The following is a 25,783-nucleotide window of genomic DNA, read 5'->3' as shown; positions in this document are numbered from 1 at the left end:
TTAGAAAAGAAATAATAACCAACTCATACCCAAAAGCAGTGAAAGCAATTTAAATAATCATTATTCATGTTTAATTAACTTTAGCGTGCGCTTAAAGCACTAAAAGTTAACAAAACCAAAGCTTAATTTTAAGGAGAACTGATAAGAGCCTGAGGTGAATTCGAAGAAACGTTGCGCGCTTGACATTCTTTTGGTAAGACAAGTATATATATATAAGTGTGGTTGTAAGCTGCTAATGTTCTTACATACATAATTATTGCTATAATGAAGTGCTAATTATCGCAACAAACTTTCTTTCAATTTAAGTTTTTACTACTTTATGTGTGTGTGTGTGACAAAAATTGCTTATGAAACTGGCAACTCTATTTCAAATGTAAATTTGTGTGACAAAATATTAATTAAATAATTGGTTATAAAAATAACAACAACATGCTTATTAGCAGCAACAATAAGTGATTAATTTCTGTGAACAAATTTCGTGTAATTAACCAATAAACAAAGTGCCAATACAAAATCAGCCGCAGCGACTGACTTCAATGAAAGTTGAGTGCAACAAAAATCACATAAAATTCGTTTTACCACCAGTGTTGTCATGGTGCTGCTTTAAGCTGTAGTAGGTGAGTAGTGTGTGCAATTAAAATGTTAATTTTTTTTTGTGTGGCAACATTGTTCACACTTCGTTTGAAGATAACACGGAAAGTGATAGTAAAATTTTGTTTTTCGCTATTTTACTGAATTTCAACCCACAACAACTCACTTTCTGGCCACTTTTCAGTTTATTTTAGAGCAATTACGCGCTAATAACAGTGTTGGCAACTGTAATTGCTGTTAGCACAAGATTGCCCCAACAACGACATGTGCGTTTTACTTCATGGTCAAGCATCTTCCTACACAGGTGTTTGTATATATGCATGCTTTTACTTTTAAATACAGTCTTTCATGATAGAAAAATAAAATTATGAAAATGTCATGCAATACATATTACATAATAATAATCTGTCAGCGTTTTATGCGTAAAGAAAAAATGATTTCTAATTTTAATACATATAAAGCATGTGTTGCATATTGGCTGTATGTATGTGGCACTTATTATATAAACAAATGCAATAGGCATCATTACTTATTTATTAACAACCATGAAATGTTGCATATCGTACAATCAAGTAAGTCGTAAAATCCACGCTCTCATCACAAATCAATTAAATGACTTGCAACAAAAGTAAAAGTGGTGCTTAGTTGGTGCATTGGCCCCGCTTATAGGCGTGTATTGTTTGACTGCACTTGCGTACACGAGCATAAATGCTTCCACAGGAAATGCCAGCGTATCCACAACGCAAGCGAATGTGTTATTATTTTTATGGCCAATTTTTTACGATTCCGCAAAATTTAGTCGTGTTGTAAAAAGATAGCATTGTGGTTAAAGCAGAGACTCTTTTCCGTCGATTGCTGATAAAAATCAAATTAAATTCATGTAAAACTGTAATAACTATGCTAATCAACTAATGCATATCTAAAGTAGATAATAAAATATTTGCACATCTCTGCAAGGTGGTTCAATAAGAATTTAGCAATAAATAGAAGTAGGCAATAACGGCGATCGCTGGATAATATCGATTTTTGGAATGTAGTTAGTATTGTGGAAGTTTATATATACATACATATAATTTTAATTAGAGAAGCTCTTTTTGTAATATTTTTATTAAATATGCTTTAATCGATAAATTCGATTAATATTTCGATATTTTTAAGTTAATCGATGTATCCAATTATATTTTTCGATAAAATTTGCTTCTTCTCCTTCATATTAGTGAGATAAAATTTAATTTTAATTCATTTATATGTAAAATATAATTATAAATGTAAAATATGTCCATGGGACTGAAAACAAGGGACATGGAATCGTGCATCATACAAGACTGAAACTGTAATTTTGTAAATGTATATCGATAACTGTGGTTTTTTGACATTAATTTGATTTATTTCCATAAAACCATACCTTCGATAATTGAATATTTAACCGCATATATCGATATTATCTGTCAATATTATTCACCCACTTTATAATCCTGAAAATTTACCGATAATTTGATATATTTTATACAATTACTTAAATGTTAAAAAATATATAAACTTATCGATAATTTTTTATCGAGTTGTTATCGATTATTACAAAGATGTTACTGATTCCTTTATATTTTATCGATTTATTTAAGCCTAAAAGTAATCTATAATATTATTATAATAAATAATAATATATATAAATTTCGATAACTTTATATACTTTATCGATAATTTTAAAGAAAATTTACATAAAATTATTAATTTTTTTCAAATCTATTGATAAAGTGTATAAAATTATCGATATATTTTTATCGAAATTTTATCGATTATTATAAAGATGTTACTCATTGGTCACATAATTAATAAATACACAAAATTTTTTATTTATCGATTAAATTTAACTATGTTTTACGTGATATTTATCAATATTTCATGGTTTGATAGATATATAAAATCAGTTTTTAGGGCAAGTATATGTTGTATAGCGTTATATTCTAGAAATAACCGCCATAAACATTTTAATAGCAATTTATGTAAAGCTGATTCGAATCTCGTATTTTAACATAAGTTTTGTGAAATAATTTTTCATAAGTCTCATAGTGCAAGTATCTACTTTACTTGCGCAAACACCATCATATGACCGCTCTCCACTTCCACTACTGCCTTCAGCGAAACAACTTAATTTTATCGAGGTTTCAACAAAACATCCGTTGCCTCTACACCTTGCTACGCCCGCATTGCAGCCACTTACAACACATACAAACATACGCACATGTAATGCAGTTGCAAAAACTGCTTTTATAGTGACATTAAATCTCCATGTAATATTTTATTTTCAAATATTTTCACATGGCATGCTCATTTGAGTCAAGCGATCGGTGAAAGTCGGACTAATCAATGTGCTATCGGTTTGGACTCGTTGCTGGTAACATACCATATTTATGTACTATATGTATGTGCATATAAACATACTTGCAACGCTTGGTTGATTTGTCGGTTAGGTTTGGCTTGTTTGACCGCTGCTTGTACCTTTGTCGCCCAGATGAGCGTTCAATGATCTCTTTCTCTCGAACGATGCACAAACAAGCGCACATACACTTGTATGTACTTATATGAAAATATACATATGTGAATACATATAAATATGTATATATTTGTATGCATATCAGTTTAATTGCAAGCCTGTTGCAATTGCACTTTGCTTTGCTGACCAATGAAGCGAGCTTGCTGTTGTTGATAAAGTTGCACGGTTGATGTGATTTTTATGTTGGCTCAAATAGACACGCGTACAAGTAACTACATACCGTTCCACATTGGTATGCTTCGAAGGCATTTCCAGTGAAAAATCGTATGTCCACTGAGCTTTCCACTTATTTCGGCAGATATGAACCAGTTCAATACAAGGAGAGCAGTCGTGTAGTCCTTTTTAGACGCACTCATTTCAGGAATTTGTTTGTGTCAGCCACGAGTTTAACGCCTGTTAGATAATCTGACTAAAAATATGCACTGCTGGCGGCAAACTCGTCTATCCAATGGTGGAAACATGTTGCTTCAGTAATAAATTACTTCCTCTTCAAGTTGACATATCGCTTATATCACTGAATAATAGTGATCATTTGGAGAATATGGCGTTCATGCGCTTTTTTCGTTATGAAAAAGTTTTCATTACGAAAGAGGTCTCAAATGTCGATATGAGCATAGATTTGGCACAAAGCTTACACTGGTATGAACAAATAGGATACTATAGATTATGAGAGATATGATAGATTGGCATAGAATGGGAATGTTTATGATAGATTGAGGTATGTTAAAAAAGTATGGGTTAGGAGAGGTTAGAATAGGTAAAGATAGATCGGAGTAGGATATGATAGGTTAAGATAGGACAGGGCTGTTTATGATAGATTGCGTTGGTTAGGATAGCACAGGTTGGGATAGATCGGAGTAGGATATGACAGATTGTGAGCGGTTAGCATAGCAAAGGAAAGTTTATGAAAACTAGTATAGGAAAGGTTAGGATAGGTTACCATAGATTATGATAGGTTGGGATAGGATGGGAATGTTTATGATAGAGTGAGGTATGTTAGGATAGAATAGGCTAGGGGAGTTCAGAATAGGTTAGGATAGATAGGAGTAGGCTGTGATAGATTGTGATCGGTTAGCATAGCATAGGGAAATTTATGAAAGATAGCAGAGGAATAGATTGTGAGAGATTAGGATAGGACAGGACTGTTCATGAAAGCTAGTATAGGAAAGGTTAGGATACGATAGGATAGACGGGGATGGGAAGATTGGATTATGATAGATTACAATAGGTTGAGATTGTATTGGTTAAGAGATGTTGGAATAGGTAAGGATGGATCGGAATAGATTAGGTTATAAAATGGCAATATAGGCTAGGATATGTTGGGATAAGATGAGGTATGTTATGAAAGAAAGAAAGGGAAGAATAGGAACTAGAAAAAAAAAACAGAATAAGAGACGAAATAAACTAACCGTAATTACGTGAAAACCTGAAAAATAAAAAGCAGATGAAAAACACAATATGATTATAAAAGAAAAAGTACCTTCTTTCCACAAATTCTTTTATCATATTTTGCTATACACGTTATTATACTGTCTCTGGCTTACTATAAATATATGCACATATTAACTGTGTCAATCTCGAATTTAACAATTTCGCTGCATTTACACTTTAATATTATTGATTTTTAGCCACTTTATTAAAGAAAACGATGCAAAATCGCTCTCCTGAATGTGGTTAGCAGCAAGAATTTGCTTTTGAAAGCAACAAAAATTTCTGTAAGAATTTTTATGGGCACGTAAATGGAAAAATAATACAAATACAAACAACTCTTAAGAGAAGACTCTTTACTACTACGAGGCTATGCAAATTATTTGATAAAGTACATAAAATGCTATAAAACAAATGCTAGAAGCCGGAACATGCAATTAACTGTACACAATAATGCACATGTGTATGCAGAAATTGATCATTTGCTGTGGAATGATAATTATAAGCAGCAACATAAACACACACGTATGTATATGCGAATGGATGTGTGAGTTTAGCTGCAAGGCAAGCCTTGTGTTCCGTATTGCATCTTAATAAGCAGCCGCCGGGTCTCACCGCCGCGGCAGCATTGACACACATTTTATTTTTATTTTCCTGCACTGCTGTTCTATGCTGCTTCTCTGCATGTGTGAATGTGTGCAAAATATATATGTATAATAATAAAAGAGAAGATTTATGGCCGAAATTGCCGTTGGCAGGCTAGCAGTGGCAGTTATATTAGCGGCTTAGTGTATTGTGTGGCAAATGTTGCATGTTAACGGTTGTGTTGTGGCGCGGAATATAATAAGTGTGGGCACTTGACAGTGAAATAATCATTGATAGGCTGTTTTGCCAAATTATTTGCCATCAATTCAATGTCATGTAGGAAATTGGCAAACGGATGAATATATACAATAGCCAGCGCGATTCCGTCAAACTTAATTTTCCATTCCATGATAATATCAGCAACTGTATGCTTGATTTGTTATTGCTTTTCATTGTTTGTTGCTGATAAAGCTGTTGCCGCCGCTGTGCAATGCCACAACGCCTGCATGTCAGAGGTGAGTGCGGCTTGTTAAGTTTTCAACGCCAGCTTGACCGCTCACCGGTTGGCAGCTAAATGAAAAATGAGCTGTAAGTCGAAAAGCGTGTCACTGCAACAAATGAGCTGCCATTGTTTGAACGCTTTGTGTTGCATATTACATTTCAACTTTTACCAATATTTCACATATACTTACATACATACATATTTATGGGTATGCAAACCGCTAAAATTTTACTTTTCAAATTTCCATTTCTTCGTCTATGCCATATTTTACGAACTTTTCATTTTCATTTTGTATTGTCTCTAAGTTGACATGTGTTTTTAAACACAATTTTTTTATCTTACACGCTTAATAACTAAACATAAATACACACTTGCACATAAATATTAATTTGACATAGCGCGCTGACCCAGTCTCCGCATATGCGCACATCTCTTTATCTTCTAACATTTCATTTCTACTAATAAGTTGCCGGCATGTTGCAAGCGTTGCAGCCAGGCAACTTTTCAGATTTACATACATATATGTATGTATGTATACAATATGTTACTCGTGCAAACAAAGCCGCCTCGAACTTTAGCCAATTCTTATTCATTTCACATTACACTTCTAAATCCGCCTTTGTTTGCTGCGCAGTCTCACACACTGCTTTACCTTCTGGAGGCCAACGCGCTTCGTGACATTGTTTGTCCGTTGTTTATTGCTTGTCTTTCAACAATAGCGTGTATTCTTTTTTTCTTAAAACCAATTTATTTAAAACGCCTGAAAAGCTGCTGTTGTTTTGTAACCACGGCCAGTTGCAGAACACTTTCTAATGTTTGGAATTTTCCATAGTCGAATAGTTATTTGTGGCTTAAATTTGACCTACAATATGGTTTGATTTTGGGTAGTCCAAAAAGTCTTTTCGTATTTCTAATCAAAGTTTAACTTATTGTTTTTTTTATTTATATACATAAATATATAAATAAACAAATATGTCAAAATGGCACACTGGTCGACCACTTTTTGCCATTTTCCTTTAGGGTGTAAAACTTTTTAGACTACGTAAAAATTACTGTTTTTGGTATTAAGTCAGACGTAGAAAGCACGAAGATGCTCTTAATTGAAATCTGGGAAAATTTTTTATAAAATTCTGGAAATCAATTTAAACTGATAAAATCAGACTGAAATGATGTTATCCGATAAGTATGCGTCAGCGAGCAACTGATTTTCATAACTTTTCAAAAATCGTTTTTGAAAACCATGTTTGAAAAGTTTTATAACAAAATTGTGTAAAAAAGGAATAGTTTATGAGGTATAAATATTTACCCGAAAAGTATTAAGACTGAGTTCATTGTTCTACATTCAAAGTGGATTAATGCGTAAACCAGTCTTTATTCTATATTATATTCTAGGCCGTAGCTCCACATATAATGTTTCGAACAAAAACAACTTAAAGTCACACTAATGAATAGGCAACTATGTGAGCAAATAATTGCGCGTAATCAGTCAAGTCCAATGATAAATGTATCTGTTCGTATCGTTAACTGCAAGCCATAACTCCATAACTATGTAAAGTGCTCTAAATAACAACAAACGAGTCTTGTTCAAAGGGTGAGGCAAACTGGCTGAGTTTGCTAAGCAAAGCACATATGGACACGCATTCTACAAGCGCTTTGTTCATTAATAAATTTTTCGTGTTGTTATTTGCTAAAGCAAATTCCCGCCTTGCAAGAGCTGCAACCCAATTTCATGCAGCAAACATGCCTCGGTAACCTCAATTCTTATCACGTCGCCACCAGCGCAACACGTTTTTATCAAAGGCGAAGAAGAAAGGCAAATAAAAAAGTACGGAAAGCGGCGGCGGAAGACATTAATGGTCTGCAAATCTCGTTTTTGCAGCAAGTTTACCTACTTGTTTACTAAACTGTTCGATTGGCGTGCACACACATGGTAATTGCATAACAAATGTGCAGGAGCCTGCGACACTCTTCAATGTGCTTATCTAATTGCGGCGGCCACAAGATCGCCGTGAGAACGTCACAACCGTTAAGTGTTTTACAAGAAGTATGCTGAAATAATTCACAATTAAGTTAGCTGTAGTAAAGAAATTATGTATAAACAGGTTCGTAATAACCTATCTTCTGGGTAAATATGCTCTTAAGCGTTGATTAGCACATAAATTACGCCAGAAAAATCTCATAACTTATGATTATCTACTTAGACGCATGCAAATGAACATTACAAAATTCAAATGGTGACGGGTAAAATTCTTTTAGATTGAAATTTATAAGCTTAGATTCGAATTAGATGTGCACAAAGCTGTGTATAAATGTTGGTTAGAGAAAAGCGATTTTAGTATAATAAAAATTATAATTTTTGGAAATAATATTTTTAAAAATAATGAAAGGAATTAATTCTAGAAATTGTTTATAAATTATAAAAGAGTTCTCACATAGTTCAAATTCAACGTCAAATATTGGGTAGTCGAAAAAGTCTTTTCGTTTTTTGTCAATAGATGTCGTTGCAGTCGTAAATCTACAGTGCTACCAATTACATTGTGTCATCCCATATAGTGTTGGAAAGGTGAAATTTTAAGCTGCATTTAACCAAAAAAAAATTAAGTTCTGGAAATTCGAAAAAAAGTTACAGTTGTTCGAAAATGAGTGCAAATAATGAAATTCGTTTTTTTTCGAAATTTTTGTATAAAAAAGGGAAGAATCCCACGCAAACCACCAATAAAATTTGTGAAGTTTACGGAGACGATGCTGTATTAGTTCGTGTAGCACAACAATGATTCGCTCGCTTCTGTTCTGGAAATTTCGATGTGAAAGATGCACCCACCTCGTCGACCTATCTTTGAAATTATGGAAAAGATTGACCAGGACCATCACATAAAAAGCCATGACATGGCAAAGGAACTTTACATTCCTCATCAAACGGCTTTTTAACCATTTAAAAAAATGCTGGCTACAAAAGGAAGCTCGATGTTTGGGTAGCGCATGAGTTGTCTGTAAAAAATTTAATAGACCCAATTAACATCTGGGATTCTTTGCTGATACGAAGTGAAATTGAACCATTTCCGAAGCGAATGGTAACGGGAGACGAAAAATGGATTAAATACGACAATATTGTACGAAAAAGATCATGGTACAAGCGAAGTGATGCTCAACTAATAGTCGCAAAGTCAGGTTCGATGCCTCCAAAGAATATGTTGAGTGTTTGGTGGCATTAGAAGGGAATCATCCACTATGAGCTGCTTCAGCCTAGTCGAACGATTGATTCTACATTTTACTGTCAACAACTGATGAGATTGAAGCAAGCAATCGAAAAAAACACAGAAAGGGTATCGTCTTCCATCAGGACAACGCTAGACCACACACGTCTTTGATGACTCGGGAAAAAATGGGAGAGCTTGGCTGCGAAGTTTTGATGCATCCACCACATAGGTCTGACCTTGTACCATCGGACTACCATTTGTTTCGGTCAATGCAGAACTCCCTTATGGAGTAAAGTTGCTTTGAAAAGAAGCCGGTGAAAATTACTTGTCGCAAATTTTCGCCGAGAAATCATAAAAGTTTTCCACTGATGGAATAATGTCTCTTGCGGGGAAATGGCGAAAAGCGGTCGACCCAAGTGGTACATATTTGGTTCATTAAAGTTCATATAAAAATAAGTTGAAGTTTGATTAGGAATACGAAAATACTTTTTCGACTACCCTATATATTGCAGTTTTGTACCGAAAATAACAGAAAACAGTCAAGACGTTCACCTAACCCTAACAAACCAACAAATGTGTGTGTGCTCTTTGTTTCCATTTACATTTCTTACTTTGCTCTTCCTTGCTCCTTGCTCGTTTCGTTTCCTCGTTTACACTATCTAACATTAAGTCATACTCTTCAAAATGAAATTACTATTTTATTTGTCTTCATCATAAATGTTTTTTTTTATAGTTTTTGCTTCCATTACCACATTTTGTTGCATCACATTTCAATAACTGTAACTATACGCAATAAATTCAAAACACTTCCACTTTATTTTGATCTTCAGATAGTCGCTGGATACTTTGTCATTTCTGGTTTCTTTCAATCACACCACTTTTATGTTGCTGCGTCCAACAAGCTTGTGAGTGGTAATCGTCATAATGACCTCTTTTCTGCATTCACCTCAGCGTTTAAATATTATTTACACATAAGTATATTTGTATTTGTATTTGAAGAAAAAGCTGCTGTGTCAAAGCGGCGACCCAATTCTACTTTTCAAACGCCGGCCGCAACCAGCTTAGCACAAGTAACTGCTTAGGCTGTAGATACACACACACGTATTAATATATAAAAATAGGTTTTTGCAACATTTTGTACAACAACAACAAGCAGTTGCAACATTAACGCCGCTGTTTTTCGTTAGTTTGCCGCCAATGCTACATCCTGTGCAACCTTCTACTTACATACTAGTATATATATATGCATATGTGGCTTTGAGCTGCCAGTGCAAGTGTGTAGGCATTGACGCGTTCGTTGCTTAAGTCTTTCGTTTCGCTGCCACAAAACCAGTTGGATTTAATTGAATTTATGCTTTTTACTGATTTGTGACTGTTTCAATAATAATGCTTAGTTGTTGTAATGCGCATTTTGGCTTATTTTTTAGGCTGCTTTTCCGAATTTTGCACAGCTGACAGCTTTTTTTGCATTGGCTTGTTGCTCTTTTTTTGCGAGGTTGTCATATCTTAAAGTATAATTTTCTGTTAGCAGTGACCATACATTGTCGGCTTATTAAGTTGTTTTTGTGTTTTAATACTTTAAATATGAGTCAAGCCGGCATTTTACTATTTATTTTTATTTTTTGCGTAAGCTTTTTGCTTTTCTTATTGAAAAGAGAAATTTGCATATTTTTCGCTTTGTGCTGCGGTAAGTCCACAGGCGTTTAAATGTCATAATTTACACTTTTTTCACTTCATTATCATTGCTATTGAATGCTGTGGTCTATGGTAGATATAATTTGCACGTTTTTATGTGGGTATACATTTGTGGTTGTGGTTTTTTGTCGTTCATTTTTAATTACTTCTCAGTTTCCTGGCGTTTCTGAGAGTTTGATCAGTTGGTGGTTAATTTTATTACAATGAAATAATCGTAAATATGTTTGTGTTAAAACATATTTTATTTTGCAAAAATATTTTAAAGATTTTTTAGGAATTCTAGCATCCTAGAAAATGTTTAACTTTGATCGGAGAGTTTACGAGGTAGCTATATAGTGACTCGATCCGAATAATTGCCTTAGATAATGATTCATTCTAAATTTCTTGAAGATAGCTCATCAAATGAAAAAGTTTTCCATATAAGCACTTGATTCCGATCGTTCAGTTTGTATGGCAGCTATATGCTATGGTGATCCGATCTAAACAATTTCTTCGCAGACTGTCACATTGTCTTAGGCAATAAGCTGTATCAAATTTCTTGAAGATATCTCGTCAAATGGGAAAGTTTTCTATACAAGCGTTTAATTCCGATCGGGCAGTTTGTATGGCAGCTATATGCTATAGTGATCCGATATTGGCTGTTCCGACAAATAAGCAGCTTCTTAGTGAGAAAAGCACACGTATAAAATTTCGATATCTTTAAAATTGAGGGACTAATTTGCATATACAAGTATACAGACAGACGGATGGCTAAATCGATTCAGCTCAACACGCTGATAATTTATATAAATAATTTGGGGAGTCTCCGATTTTCCTTATGAGTGCCTATCTGGCAAACTGGATCTACCCGGTTCAGTGTATAATAAAAAACCTAAAGTCATTACTGCTGTATTATTCAAACAAAAGACTCAAGAAACAAACTTGATTAGTGATGAGAATAATTTGCTTGAATAATAAAAAGAATTCCCACAATTATTATGATAATAACTTCAACATTGACACAGAAGAGATTTTAGCAGTCTGTGTGGATCAAATTATAGTGAAGCGGATTAAAGAAAATAGTAGAAATTAAGAGAAACTACGGCAGATAAATGGCAAATGGATTTATTGAAACGAAATTTCATTACGCTGAGCGCCTGCTGTTAACATGAAGACCAGATATTCTCCTATGCATTATATGAGGTCTAGAGGAAAGTATGGTTCGATTGCGAACACGATAATCAGATGTATGTAATGGGAATTGGTCCGCATTTATATCCTGTAACGGTATTTTAACTCGGCACCTTTCCTTAATATAGTTTGAGGCTGAAGGGAAGACGAATGGAAAAGCGAATAGCCAGTTATCAACTTGTATCTGCATCCTGATCATTTTGATATACTCGTATATAACTCCACATGTATCTTGATTAGTTTTAGGTATTTACAAAAACCAGTTATGGGAGCATGTTGCAAGCTTATAAAACTGCTAATTACAGGTCATAACTATAAATCACTTATTTGAAAGGCATGTTCTTCATGTACTACATAACAGAAGCTGTAACGAAATTGCGCAAATATGCCCCAAAATGTGAGAAAGCTGGAGACATAGCCAAACAAGGCATAAGAAAGCCAGCAAGCAGTCGGGAAAAGGCGTGTTGCAACAATGAATTATAGCAAAGTTAAAAGCGCGCTTGTGCCACTGAAACGCCTTGCAATTTATTTGCATTTATTTATGCTGCACAGACTACAGCAAAAGCAACTGGGTCACTAGAACTATTGGCGGCTGGATTGGTATGTAAACATGTGGTTGGATAAGATTACCCAGCGGGCATTTGAGACTGTAGGAGAGATGAGTTTATAAATAGCTGCCAAGTTAAAGTCTTAATCGCATTATGTTAAAGATAGGCAGATTAGATAAGGCAAAAAAATTTTGAATAAATAATAAAAAATTGTCTTTTCAAACAAAAAAAAAAGAAAAAATCGTTCATGAGCTTTGAAAAATTTCGAAATTTCAGTCAAAGAAAAAAAAATTACATAAAAATATAAAATAATAATGGAAACCAAAAAAATGTTAGAAAAAATTTTAAAAACTATTTTTTTTTAAACATAAACTGGAATTTTTAGAATTTTAAGAAATTAAATAGAAAAATTTTATTTTAAATGGTTTAAAGTTTTTTAAACACATATTTTGATATTTTTTTAGGAAATTAAATTTAAAAAAAACTATTTTCTAAATATTATTTACTTAAATAAAAAAAAATTATAGTTTAAAATATTGTGTTTAAATATAAAATTTAAATATCCGTTAAAACAAATTTCATAATTTTTTTTTAAATATGTTTTTAGAATTTTTTTTGTGAAGTTGAGTAGGAAAATTTTTTATATCGCTTACAAAATTTTATTAAATGTTAAAGTATTAGGAAAATTAATTGAAATTTTTAAATACATATTAAAAAAAAAATTGGCAAATTAAATATAAAAATTAATTTTTTAAATGTTAAATATTTATTAAAAAAATAATTATGGCTTAAGACAAGGTGTCTTAAAATATTAAAATTAAAATTTTAGCAAAAACAAATTTGGAATTTCAAAAATTAAATTTTTTTAAAAACCAAATTTTTGAATTTTTTTCAGAAATTAAATAGGAAGAATTTATTTTGAATAGTTTACAAAATTGTGTTAAATATTTAAATATTATAATTTTTTTTTGAAATTTCGAAAACTATTATTTTTCAAATACATATTTTAATTTTTTTTGGGAAATTAAATTTTAACACATGTATTTTCTAAATATTAACTATTTATTAAATAAAGAAATGTTTTACAAAATTTTGCTTAAATATTAAAATTAAAATATTCGTAAAAACAAATTTGTTATTTCAAAAACTAAAATTTTTAAAAAATATGTTTTAAATTTTTTTATTTTTTTAATTTAATCAGAAAAATGTATAAAAGAATTATTTATTTGGATTCAAATATTAAAATTCAAAATATTCGTAAAAACAAATTTGATATTTCAAAAACTAAAATTTTCTAAAAAGATGTTAGAATTAGAAGTGAAATCGGAAATATTTATTTGCTATGATTTTTCAAATTATGCCAAAACAATAAATAAAAGTTTTTTTTTGAAATTTCAAAAATTATAAAAAATGTTAATACGAAATTTTGGAATTTGTTCTTTTAAGAAATTTATTTATTTATTAAAAAAATTTTCAAAAAAAATATATAATTTAAGCCAAAACGAAATCATTGCCGCGAATTTTGCTTACTGGGTAACCTGCTATAAAATCCTTTCACAAATGCCCATACATGCTTGCATTTATTATACATGTGAGCCCGCACAGCAGGCTTCTTCACGATTTGGAACATATCCCACTCTAAATTAACCGTTTACATTCGAAGTGCGAAACTTGGCAATTGCGTAGCTGTGGGCTAAAACACGTGCGACAATCAGGCAGATAACCTGAAATCAATCTAACTATTGCACATACAAATATACATATTAAATGGAACAGGATGCAGCTGCGTCTGGCAAGCAAGAGTAGCAACAGCATTTATCATAATAACTATATACATGCAACTACGCTGTTCTTAAGGCTGTATACACATACGCGCACATATGCTAGAGCAGAACTATAAATTTTGAGCTGCGATGTGTTGCCATAACCGCCACACCTGCGACTAGCCAAGCAAATTGACTGGAAGGATGTTAGAATGCTCTGGATTGGAGTGCAAACATACATATGCGAATATATATTCTTTGCATTTTAAATAAGCGCACAGTCTGGCAGACAATATTTACGAGCGTCAAACCAGTTGCCACGTCCCGAGGAACTGCAGGCAAATGCGTTCTTCCACATTGCTTGTTCGACACATTTTCAATGCAATAAATTGAAATTAACCGCCAGCGGCGAGTCAAGTGTATTGGCCTGCTTTCAGTGCATTCAGCATTTTCCCAACAAATTCCACTTCAAATTGATATATATGTGTTTGCGAAACTTTTCAATCAATTTCCGCGCTATCAGAACGCTCTACATACGTGCCTAAAGATAAACGGCGCACGCAGTCCGAAGCAATTGCGAAGTGCTGCTTTTAAACTGCCGTCGATTTTCTTCAATTACGCGTACGCGAACAGTCAATGCGACCGCATTGTTTTGTCTGTTAGATGTATAGTATTCTGCGGCAGTCTGCGGTGCACTGCTTTCCGCACACAGGTAGTAGTCTTGGCAAGCTGATTGGCCTCCTGATTGGCATTATTAGTGAGCTATTATGTAATCATCAAATGTTGTTGCAGTTGCTGTTACACTTACAGACAGCCAACGCAGCAATGATGCCTCAATTTGATCGCTATCGTGACCACTGCTTTTCTTAGTTTCTCATCTCTTTGTTGCTGCAATTTATTATCAACTCTTTAGTCTATCTAAGTGTACATCTTTATTGACTTTAACTCGAATACTCCACTTGACTTTGCATGCGTCTCATGCCACGTCATTTGGACAGTTTCCAATGTTGAAAAAATGTGAATACTTATATACTATTATATATAGTATTTTGTCGTGCGAGCTTCTGGAACTGAACACTTACGCTAATATTGCTGCTTAATGCCTATTATTTGACTATTAACATGCCGAATGTGTTAGTTTTCCTGTTAAGTGCAGCTAAATCTAATTTTCCTACAGCTATGTGATAAATTTATGCTTTAGTATATAAATTTAGCAATGTCTAAAAACTCGTCTGAATAGATAAATTTTACTGGCTTCATTGTGCTCGGACGTAAATATGTAGATGTAGTCGTATAATCGTATAAAAAATTCCGAAAAAATACAGAAATAGTAATTGAGAGTACAACTTCTTGAAAAAATCTTTAAATTTCGTTACAAGTCGTTATATTTGAAAATATTTTATTTAACAATCGTCTAACAGTTTCATATTCTGTATACCTGAGTTAATTGGCATGAAATTATTGCGGGGATAGGTGTGAAACTTGGGTAAAAATTTCCTAAATGTAGGCAAAATTTTTCTTTGCTTGCTAATACTGCCTACTTGTAGGGTGACATAGAGCTATTTTCACATAAATTTTACTGGCTTTATTTTGTATAGAATATGTATGTAAGTACAGTATAATCATATAGAAAAATTTTCAAAATTTAGATACAACGAAATGAAAGTACATCTCCTTAGAAAAATTGATTAGAATAAGTTCAAAATTTTGTTAAAAGTCATTATATTCCAAAATATTTTATGTAAAGTCACTATGTGTTGATTAACAAGCGTCTAAGTGTTATTATTTTCTATATATCCGAGTTAGTCCGCATGAAATTTATGTCGACATTAGTGTGAAACTTGGCTACAAATTTCTTAAGTGTACGCAACATTTTTCTTTGTACGCTAATACAGCATACTTTTAAGGTGACATTGAGTTATTTTCAAATAAATTTTACTGGATTTATTGTGCGCCGAATATGTATGTAAATATGGTCGTATAATCGCATAGAAAAATTTTGAAAATTCGTAAACACTAAATAAAAGTATATCTCCTTAAAAAAATGTATTAGAAAAAGTTTAAAATATAGTTAAAGGTCGAAAATATTTTGTGTAGAAATCACAATTTTTTGATTAGCAATAGTCTAACTATAATCTTTTCCATATATCTGAGTTAGTCCGCATGGAACAATTGTCTACATATGTATGTAGGTTTGAAGCTTGGCTAAAAATTTCCTAAATGTAGGCAACATTTTTCTTTGCATGCTTATCTTGCCTACTTTAAGGGTGACATTGTGTTATACAGTCAGAACGTAGCATTGAAATAAGACTAATGGATCAGAAGGTGTTCAAAACAGCTGGCTGAATATTTGCCAATTTTCTTTTATGGACTCTTCTAATTTGTTCTTAGTTCTTAATCAAAATCAGTTCATTAAGCTCTTGGCTTTTTAAAGCTCTCTTCGTTGCTTAATAAGACATCTTGTGATCATAGATCTTTCATCGACGCTAACAATTTTTTAATACTAAAACAAGGAACTAATTATCTTTTTACCTATCGACGCTTGACTTTCCACCGCTTAACATATCCATCATAATTGATACTCTGCACCTGTTTGCCATTAAGATGGTGTAGATAAATGTAAAGCAAAACAAGCACGAGTTAATCACATATTCATACTTTACTGCCATATGTGTGTCTTATACATATACATATGTGTGCTTGAAGACTCTTACAGAAACTTTTCATATTTACTTGTTAAAGTCGCCGAAGCTGAACAATGAACCATAGTAAAGAAAGCATACCGAAATCCAAATGAAGCAAATATGCAAATATTGTGTTCACATAAATCAAACCATGCGCAGTAAGGCGCGAATATGTGTCAAACTTTACCGTTAAAGCAAGGTCGGGGAAAAAGTAGGACACAACTCAAGGGTTAATACGAACTTTTTGGTATAAAGTAGTCAGGCAAGGTAATGAAGGTTTTGTGAAAAGTAATTTGGATAAATGTCTTTATGTGGTGGAGGGCTTTAGAAAAGACCACACTTGCAAAGAAACTCGGGAGCGTTCAACTGGCGGCGCTCATCAGCATTAGTGGTCCACTCCAACCATGGCACTTAACGCCATTTTGAACATAATACCCGTGGACATCGCTGGAAGGTGCATGGCCGCGAAAGTGGCTCATCTAGATAATGGAGTCGCCAAATTGAACTCTGGCGGCTCCTTCTCTGCCCATATACTGACGAGGGAGCTATTGGTGGGGAGAAGCCGTTGTAGTAGAGAGCTTCTTTACGGATGGGTCAAAGCTTTTGGGGAAGGTTGGTGGAGAGGTTTACTGTGGGAGCTACCTCTCAAGGTAGCAGTAGTTTTCTGCTCGGGAGAGCGGCTTCCTTTAGAGTAGTGACTACTCATTTACAGTGCATTCAGGGTTGGTGGAGGAGTTCCTAACCTCGCTATCATTAGCACTGAGTGTCTTTGTGATAAGACTGGTTTAACAAATATTCGCTCTACAACAATTTTTTGTCTTCAATTCAGATGGAAGAGGTACTAAAAATGTTTACGCCTCCACTCAGCAAAATTTTTAGATCATACTAATTTCAAAACCTCAAATGACAATCTCTGTGTAATAGAAAGTCACTCAGAATGAATTTCTTTAATTTAATTTTCCTAGTAGCCCTCCTCCCAATTTCAATAGCCTCAATTGAACTTAGCACACTTAGCAATTTTAGCAATGTAACTACAACAATAATAACATATTAGAACAAAACATTTTGGGGTCTAAACTGCGATACTCATACTCATACATACTTAAGTGGGCTTGAGCGGCCGCAGTCAAGCTTGACCCATGAAAATTGCATAGATTTGCATTTCAACGGCAGCGACAGCAGGTGATTACGAAATTGATAGAACAATGCATGTGTAAAGTGATGATAAAGACAGATAGACAAATGAGGCGGACAACAGAATGTACGTAGAAAAAGGAACAAATAAAAACGCCAACAAACACAAAGCAAGAAAAAAAAACACAAAAAATCGAAGTGATCAAAACAAAGGCGCGGAAAATAAAACATGCTTGCAAAACAACAACATACAAAAAATCACAAAAAACGAAAAAAATCACCAAAAAGCAAGAAATAATGAAATAGCATAAAATTAGCAACTCACCAGCTTGCTTTTGTTGTTGCAGTGAATGTAAACGATAGCTATTGTGGGCATAGGATTTTGCAGTTAAATCGCTAGTAATGAGTGAAAGACTTCGAGAAGCGTAGCTGCAAAGCGTCAGGTAGCATTTGTGTCGATTTTAATGGGTACTTAAAAAAGGCGGTCAGAGTGCTTAGGTGTTCGGTGAAATGAATCAAAAATCCAAACTTGATATGTAGGCTTGTGTGCAATTAAAAATTGAACATTAAACTAATGATTAGTTTTATTAAATCTGGCAATTTCTTACAACATATTTATTGCTTTTGGAGTTATAATGTTTATGTCGTTGGCTTTTAGTTAAGCGCTGCAATTAATTATTACAAAGTTGGAAAATCTTAAATTATTTTTTAACTGAGAGCAAGCAAGAATTAAGTATTTTTTGATAAAAGAACGGATCTGAGTTGAATGGAGAGAACAGGTGTGGTTATTTACGGTATGAGTACCGGTTAGCAGGCTGCTAATTTTATGTTGGTCCATAATCCTGGAACCAGAGTTATGCTAATCGAGACCAAAATTGCTAACTCACCACAACAGCATTGGCAGCTGTTAGACAAATAAGAGACGACTAAGGCCTAGATTTTCGAAATTTCATAAAACTGTAGATAAGTTAGTTGAAAAGTTTGGAAGGAAGTTCCAAAAAATCGTTAATATTGGATAGTCGAAAAAGTATTTTCGTATTTTGTCAATAGATGTCGTTGCAGTCGTATATCGCCAGTGTTATCAATCGCATTGCGTCATACCATATAGTGTTGGAAAGGTGAGATTTTAAGCTTCAATTAATCAGAAAAAAATTAAAATCGGGGAAGTTGAAAAAGAGTTACAGCTCTTCAAAAATTAGTCAAATAATGAAGAAAGGCGCTAGATCTTAAAAATTTTTTATAAAAAGGGAAGAATGCCACGCAAGCCACCAATGAAATTTGTACAATTTACGGAGACGATGATGTATCAGTTCGTGTAGCACAACAATAGTGTGCTCGTTTCCGTTCTGGAAATTTCGAAATTTCAATTTACAATGATGAAAGTTTTTCGCTGATGGAATAATGTCCCTAGCAGAAAAATGGCAAAAAGTGTTCGAACAAAATGGTAGATATTTTTTATTTATTTATTAATATAAATATAAAAAAAAATTAATTGAAATTGGTTGGAAATACGAAAAGACTTTTTTTCGACTAACCAATATATAGGTTAGCGCTGTAATAGCGCCTCATTTATAGTTGACTCCGCTTAAAACTGAGTTCACGCAGTGATTACTAAAAAGCAATTGAAGTTCTGAAAGAAAAGACTTTTCGTTTGCTTATTTTTTTACAGACATTCCTCACGTGGTAACATATCAAATTTCAGTTTGCTTATCTCTTTAAATTTAAAGTTTAATATTCAACAGATGCTTATTGCTACCTTCAAGCAATACTTACAACAGTCTTTATGCTTCTTCTTTTTCTAGCCACTTCACATGCCGCTGCAATAATGGGAAACTCACTGACGCACGCCGTCCATCGCGGCTCAACGGCTTTCAGTAGCAACAGCAACAACCACACAGGCAAATCACGCGCTTCAACTACACCGCGGAATCAAAAGTCACGCTATCACTCAACACTCTGCGACGATGGTGACGGCGGCGCGCCACAACGCAAAGCTAAAACATTACCAGCACGGCACAGCCGTCGGCGCAGTGAGCACACGACCAATGACATTCACGGTCATGGACGCAGTAAAACGCCGCCAGCATCGGCGCCACCGAATGGTGAAACGTCGCGCATGCTCTTTCTACTCTATCTGATACATCGCACCTGGAATGTGGTGGTGGAGACGGTGGATACGCGCAGCAAGAGGTGAGTATGCTTGCTTGTACATTGTTTGTTGAAGTGTGCACCGAGTTGAGCTGTCTTTTTGTTTTGGTGATTTTGTAGATCGCGCCGTAGCGCACCTGCTTCAGAAGGTCACACACTCACGCGACCGCGTTCTGCGCATTTATACACCGAACGCGAGCTGAGTTGTTCGAACAGTGATGGTGATTGTTCCATACATATCACAGATTTGGATGACGCTGAGGTCGCTTCGTCCTTTTGTTGCTCGCAATACTCTTATTGTAGTTGTAGCTATTGCTTCGATACGAATCAGAATGTTTACAATTCCATTGGTGGTGGTGAGGATCAGTGTTCGCTGGATTCGATTTGTGAGCGGACTTCGTCCAAGTGTGGCAGGTGAGTCAAACACGCAAAATTAGATTTTTTGGGCATGAATTTAATCACATCTTCAGATGTAAGCATGAGCTTTGCAGTGGTTATAAAACTGTATTCAAGTTAAGTTCAAAGTCAGCTATCCGAATTTTGCCAACACTGGCATTCAAACTGTAAAAGATCTTTATCCATAAACCGAACATCGAGTGGGAATGTGTCCCAGCTATTAGTCACGACTTACACCAAAAACAAGATCGGTTTCCGAGTGCCTAAAAGCATGCTATTATTTTGCTTACTTACAGCTTAAACTTCTCCAAATAAATAAAGATTTATATGCTTTTTAACACACTTTATTATTAAGCCTACGCTAGCACCCATTATGGGTTATCACTAATAAATAATCACTATCGTGTGTAAGTCTAATCAGTAATTATAATATGCGTATATCTCGGTTGATAAACAAACATTCCGAAGCGTCTTCGCAGTTGTTTAAAAAGTTTTGTCAAATCTAAGGATCCTGGAAGTCTTGAGTAAATGTTTGATAATAATGGTGCGTTGGGTACAGATTCTGAATATTGATTTGCTGCCGTGCAAGAACATGGAACTGGTGGCTGCGCTTGATAAGCCGGTGCTGTTTCAGTATTTGCATAAGATGCCGAAATTGGAGCTGGTTGGGTGGCTAGGTAACTTTGACTATGGTCTGAAGCAGTATATGACAAATCTGTAGGCGCAGGAACCGATGCGCCACACGGTGCTGGTTGTTGAGCTTCATAAGGGATCTGTAAAGGTGTCACACCTACTGAATCCTTAGCAGCATTAGGATACGAAGCTGGTTGTGGCTGTTCATAAGCTGCAGGCGCTGGGAATGGATCTGAACTAACGTAAGGTGTAGGAGTGAGAGCAGGTGCTGAATGAGTGTACGGAGCTGGTTGCTGTATTTTACATTGAGCTGCAGCTGGCGCAGGATCTGAGTACGTTAAGGAGTAAGAAGCAGAAGCTGGTGCTACGTATTTTTGAGGCTGCTCTGCAGCAGTGTAAGGTGCGGAATCAGTATAAGATGGTGATGGAGAGTAAGGAACTGTCGGCTGAACTTCTGTATTGGCACAAGCTGCTGGAGCTTGTGCTTCGTAACTTTGGCTTTGGTCAAGAGCTGAATATGGTAATGGTGCTGGTGCTGGAGCTACAGCTGGCGATGAATAAGCGTTAGAGCATGGCTGTTGGGCTTCATATAGAGCTGGCACAGCATCTAGGCCTGCACAAGCAATAGGAACTGGAAGTGGTGCATCATAACTTTGTGTCTGTTCTGGGGTAGCGTAAGTTGCAGGATTGGAGACGGAAGTTGAGGTGGCGTAAGGACACGCGGGTGCTTGCTGTAGTTCATTTGGGACCACAACTGGATTTGGGGCTATGTAAGGCGCAGGATTTTGTTCAACAGCAGCATATGATGGAGGCGCATAAGCAGGTGTTGATTCTGCATAAGGACATGGAGCTGGTTGCGGCACATCGTATGAAGATGTTATTGGGGCAGGAGCAGGATTAGTATAAATGGACTGAGTTGGAGGAGCAGGTTCTGCGGCAGCTGGAATTGCATTCTGGGTCGCATAAGGAGCAAGAGGCGAAAGTTCTGTAGCGTAATTTTGACCCTGGTCAAGAGATGAATAAGGCGCTGGTGCTGGAGCAGGTACAGAGTTTGCATCAGAGCAAGGTGTTTCATAAGGCGACGGAACTGGTTTTTGAACGGGATAAGGCAAAGGAGCTGGAGCTGGAGCTGGTTCTCTATAACTTGGACTCTGGTCAGTTGCCGAGCAAGGTGCTGGTGCTGATTTCTGTGCTTCATATTGGCTTGCATCTAAATCCGGTGCTACAGGCACTACGTAATTTAGACTCTGGTCAACGGCAGCATAAGGTAGCGACGTTGGAGCAGGAGTTGGTGTTGCGTAAGGGCCTGATGGTGGCTGTTGTGTTTCATAGGAAGCTGGCACTGAATTCTGTACCATATAAGGAGCTGGAGCTGGGACAGGTAAAACAATATTTTGATTTGGGTCAGAAGCCGTATAAGGTGCTGGTACTACAGTAGGTGCTAGTGCCGGACATTGAGACGACGGTTGTACTTCATATGGTGCGGGGGATGGGAACGTTTCCTGAACTGGATATGATTTCGGAACTTCAGCAGGTGCCACATAGTTCGTACTCTGATCAAGAGCTACATATGGTGCCGGTTCTGAATCAGGCGCTGTTGCATAGGAACAGGGCGCTGGTACTGGTGCAGAAACGGTAGGCGCAACATAGTTTTGATTCTGGTCAAGAGGAACATAAGGTGCTTCGATTGGAGAAGGAGCTGGAGTAGGTACTTGATAGCTTTGGCTCTGATCTGGAGCAATATATGGTAAAGAATCTGAAGGTGCTTGATAATTTTGGCTTAGGTCGGGAGCAATATATGGTAGAGGATCGGAACCATCAGCTGAGCAAGGAGCTGGTTGTGTTGTCTCATAAGTAGGTGGTACTGCATCGGGAGTGGCATACGGTACAGAAGCGGGAGCTGATTCAATGTAATTTTGGCTTTGATCTTGAACTGCATACGATGAAGAATCAGATGAAGACGGCGATGAGTATTCCTGGCCTGTGTATGAAGATGACGCAATATAGGATGTCGAAATTGGTTCCGGATCCGATGCAAGATAATCTGCCGATGGTGGTGAAGTAAACGAATACTCTTCATCTGTTAGTGGTGTTGGTTTTAATGTTGGCGCACAGGGTCCTTCGCCGATTACTTTCCAGTCTATGGAGTGGTAAATAGTTCAGAAATTGAATATATACTTTCGGGAAGGAAAATCAAAATTTATATTTACGTCGCTTGGTTGCACAAATTAGCTGATTGACGAGACAGGCATTGGGCACCGTGCGCACAGCTCCATCAGGCACTTGCTGAGCACAAACAGGCTTAAACAGTGCTGGACAGACAATTTCATGACAGTTTAGTAAACAGTTTTCCAAGTCCGTTTTAATGGGAACTAAAAGAAATATATATTTTTTTTAATTTCGGAGGGTATTAAAAGTATCCAAAAAAGGAGTATAAAGCTTACCTCGCTGACCAAGATAAATTTGCTTGTAAATATAAGCATTTAGTCTACATTCGTTTTCGAAGTAAAGATATGCCACGCCGTTCGTGGCACACACGGGTAAACCGCCCTCAGCGCAAATCGGTGTATAAAGTCCGCTTGCGGTAGAAGTGATCAGACTCCCAACAAATAATATTAACCACATACTTATGACTTGAAGGTTTACTAAAGTGTATTCTCAAACAACTGCAATGTGAATGTACTAAAGTTTTCAGGGTCGCCCGCTTTTTATACATCATTTGAATATGGCCCAATGTAAAATTCAAATTTCGGACCTCACCGGCAAAGCACCTACTTATCACCAAGTTATGTGCCTTCGGCTCAATGGACCAATCTAACCGTTATTCGTTGGTCCGTGTTCGCAAAGTTTGGCAAAGTGCGTTCTTCAGTCATTAGACAGAATTCAGCGCTTATCATTGGAGCTTACGCAAAACCGGCGGTCTTCAGCTGCTAGTACGTGTTTTTCGCACGCCGGTAGTCATGTTTACCAACCGCTTATTTGCATTTATAGCATTGGTAGTGAAATAGTTGTTGCTCGAAGTTAGGGTGTTTACAAACAACAACGCAACTTATGTAATTCTGTCTCTTTGCTTGAATGAAAATTTCATGCAGTTGACAAAGTTATCTGCGTTTCTTGAAGAGTATGAGTCAGGCGCTGTTTTAATTATACTATAACCAAATGCGAAACGTCAAAACAAATGTTTAACGTTGTTCCGAACTTGGCAAGTACACAAAAACTTTAGACTGGTTCAGAAAGAAGTTATTTTCTATGAAAATCGTATCGATTTGAAGTAATTTAAACTAAAGGTCGTGTTAGGTAAACCTTATTTATTGACGGATTTGATATATTTTAAACCCTAAAGATCGTGTTAGGTAAACTTTATTGATGATTGGTTGACTGATTGGTTGAAAAGGGAGACGCGTGGGCGTCGGACCGTAGGCGGCAGCACGTAGGCCATCATTGGGCCCATTCAGCTATCCAACAACTTCGTGGATTTGGTGAAAGACATATTTCTTATCTACCCCACCTGCCCAATGTCTCTTTTGTTGCAAAGCCGTGGAATATGGAGCTTTTCATTTGGCTGAAGACTCGGCATTCGCATAGATAATATTCCGGCGTCTCCTCCTCCGCACATACTCTGTTCTCCGCTGAATCTACTTTTCCCATTCACTGAAGAGTAAGTGCGCTGTGAACACCACTACAATGTTACGAAGCTCCCTTTTGCCTAGGTTTTGGAGCTTTTTGGTCTGCCCACCATCAACATTATTCCTAAATAACTTTGTGGTATGCCCTTTATGGTTTATGTTCCAAGACCTGAGGCGTTCCACTAGCGTCCATTGCTTCAAATAACCATGAAGGAGCTGAATGGCTAGGTGCAGCTTAGGGGAATTGTATCACCAGCTGCCCCGAGCAAAACAGCTCGTCTGTATTTTCATTTCTTTCTATTCCTATATGACTTGGTACCTTAAAGATCTTAAGCGAGTTCCTACTAAAGGTCTATTGCCTGCTTGCATAACCTAACGCAATGAGACTTAGTATTGGCGCTACGGGTATTCTTAATTGAAGACAAGCTATTCCCTAGAATGACCAAAAGTCCACTTTGCACAAGCCTGAAAAACTGAATTGTTGTAATTTATTTTGAATCTGCCTTCTGTGTATGGATTACAATAGAAGAAGCCCGCTCCTGTTCCTATTTCACTCCTTAAACCGTTAGTTAATATGTAGATTTCGCCTTTGGAACCATCAATCAATCACAATTGGTCACTGGGAAATGAAAAACGATTTATTTTGTTCCTCGTGGGTGTTCTTTTCTCGGGCGCTTTTGCCAACTTTACAAAATTGCATTTACAAGTTGGAGTATGATACAATGCCCGTAATGACGCCTAGCCCAGCTCCAGTAGCCTAAAATCATGAACCGGCTGGCCGTAATCATTTCTTCCTACCTCACTTTTATGTGCATTGGTCGGATGTCGTTGCTAACCTCAAGAGTCCCTGTTAAGGTAGTTTTCATTGCCTCCGCAATCCCCAGCAAAGAAGCCTGTTGCACCTATTCCAGGGGCTTAATAGGGATCTTTTTCGATAATGCCATCCGCCATACCACTGCACCATAAGTTTGTATGAGGGTTACATTAGTATAGAGCCCACTTCGGTGTAATGCCTCTTCAGCAGGTGTTTCAGATTCGAAGACCCTAGTTTATCTAGCGTAACTCCGAGGTATTTGACAGAGCTAGTAGTTCAACCCCTTTCCCTTGACGGTTTGCATTTTTTAGTAAT

General features: G+C 35.9%; 1 protein-coding gene across 2 annotated transcripts in view; it reads left to right on the top strand.

Moving 5' to 3' along the window:
* The first annotated feature begins 553 nt into the window (after positions 1–553).
* The window catches only part of LOC120772483, a 116,910-nt gene continuing 91,680 nt past the window's right edge, over positions 554–25,783 (top strand). The window contains exons 1-3 of one of the 2 annotated variants that reach the window (XM_040101128.1): positions 554–617; positions 19,654–20,041; positions 20,120–20,413. In XM_040101128.1, the coding sequence (XP_039957062.1) occupies positions 19,677–20,041; positions 20,120–20,413 (659 nt within the window). In that variant the 5' untranslated portion in view covers positions 554–617; positions 19,654–19,676. Of the gene's footprint in view, positions 618–19,653; positions 20,042–20,119; positions 20,414–25,783 lie in introns of those variants that run through there. The other variant, XM_040101129.1, reaches the window with a different exon arrangement.

The sequence above is a fragment of the Bactrocera tryoni genome, chromosome 3, assembly GCF_016617805.1.
Source record: "Bactrocera tryoni isolate S06 chromosome 3, CSIRO_BtryS06_freeze2, whole genome shotgun sequence".
Lineage (NCBI taxonomy): Eukaryota > Metazoa > Arthropoda > Insecta > Diptera > Tephritidae > Bactrocera > Bactrocera tryoni.
Note: the sequence above shows the minus strand (reverse complement) of the source record. Positions and strands in the feature narration are given on the sequence as shown.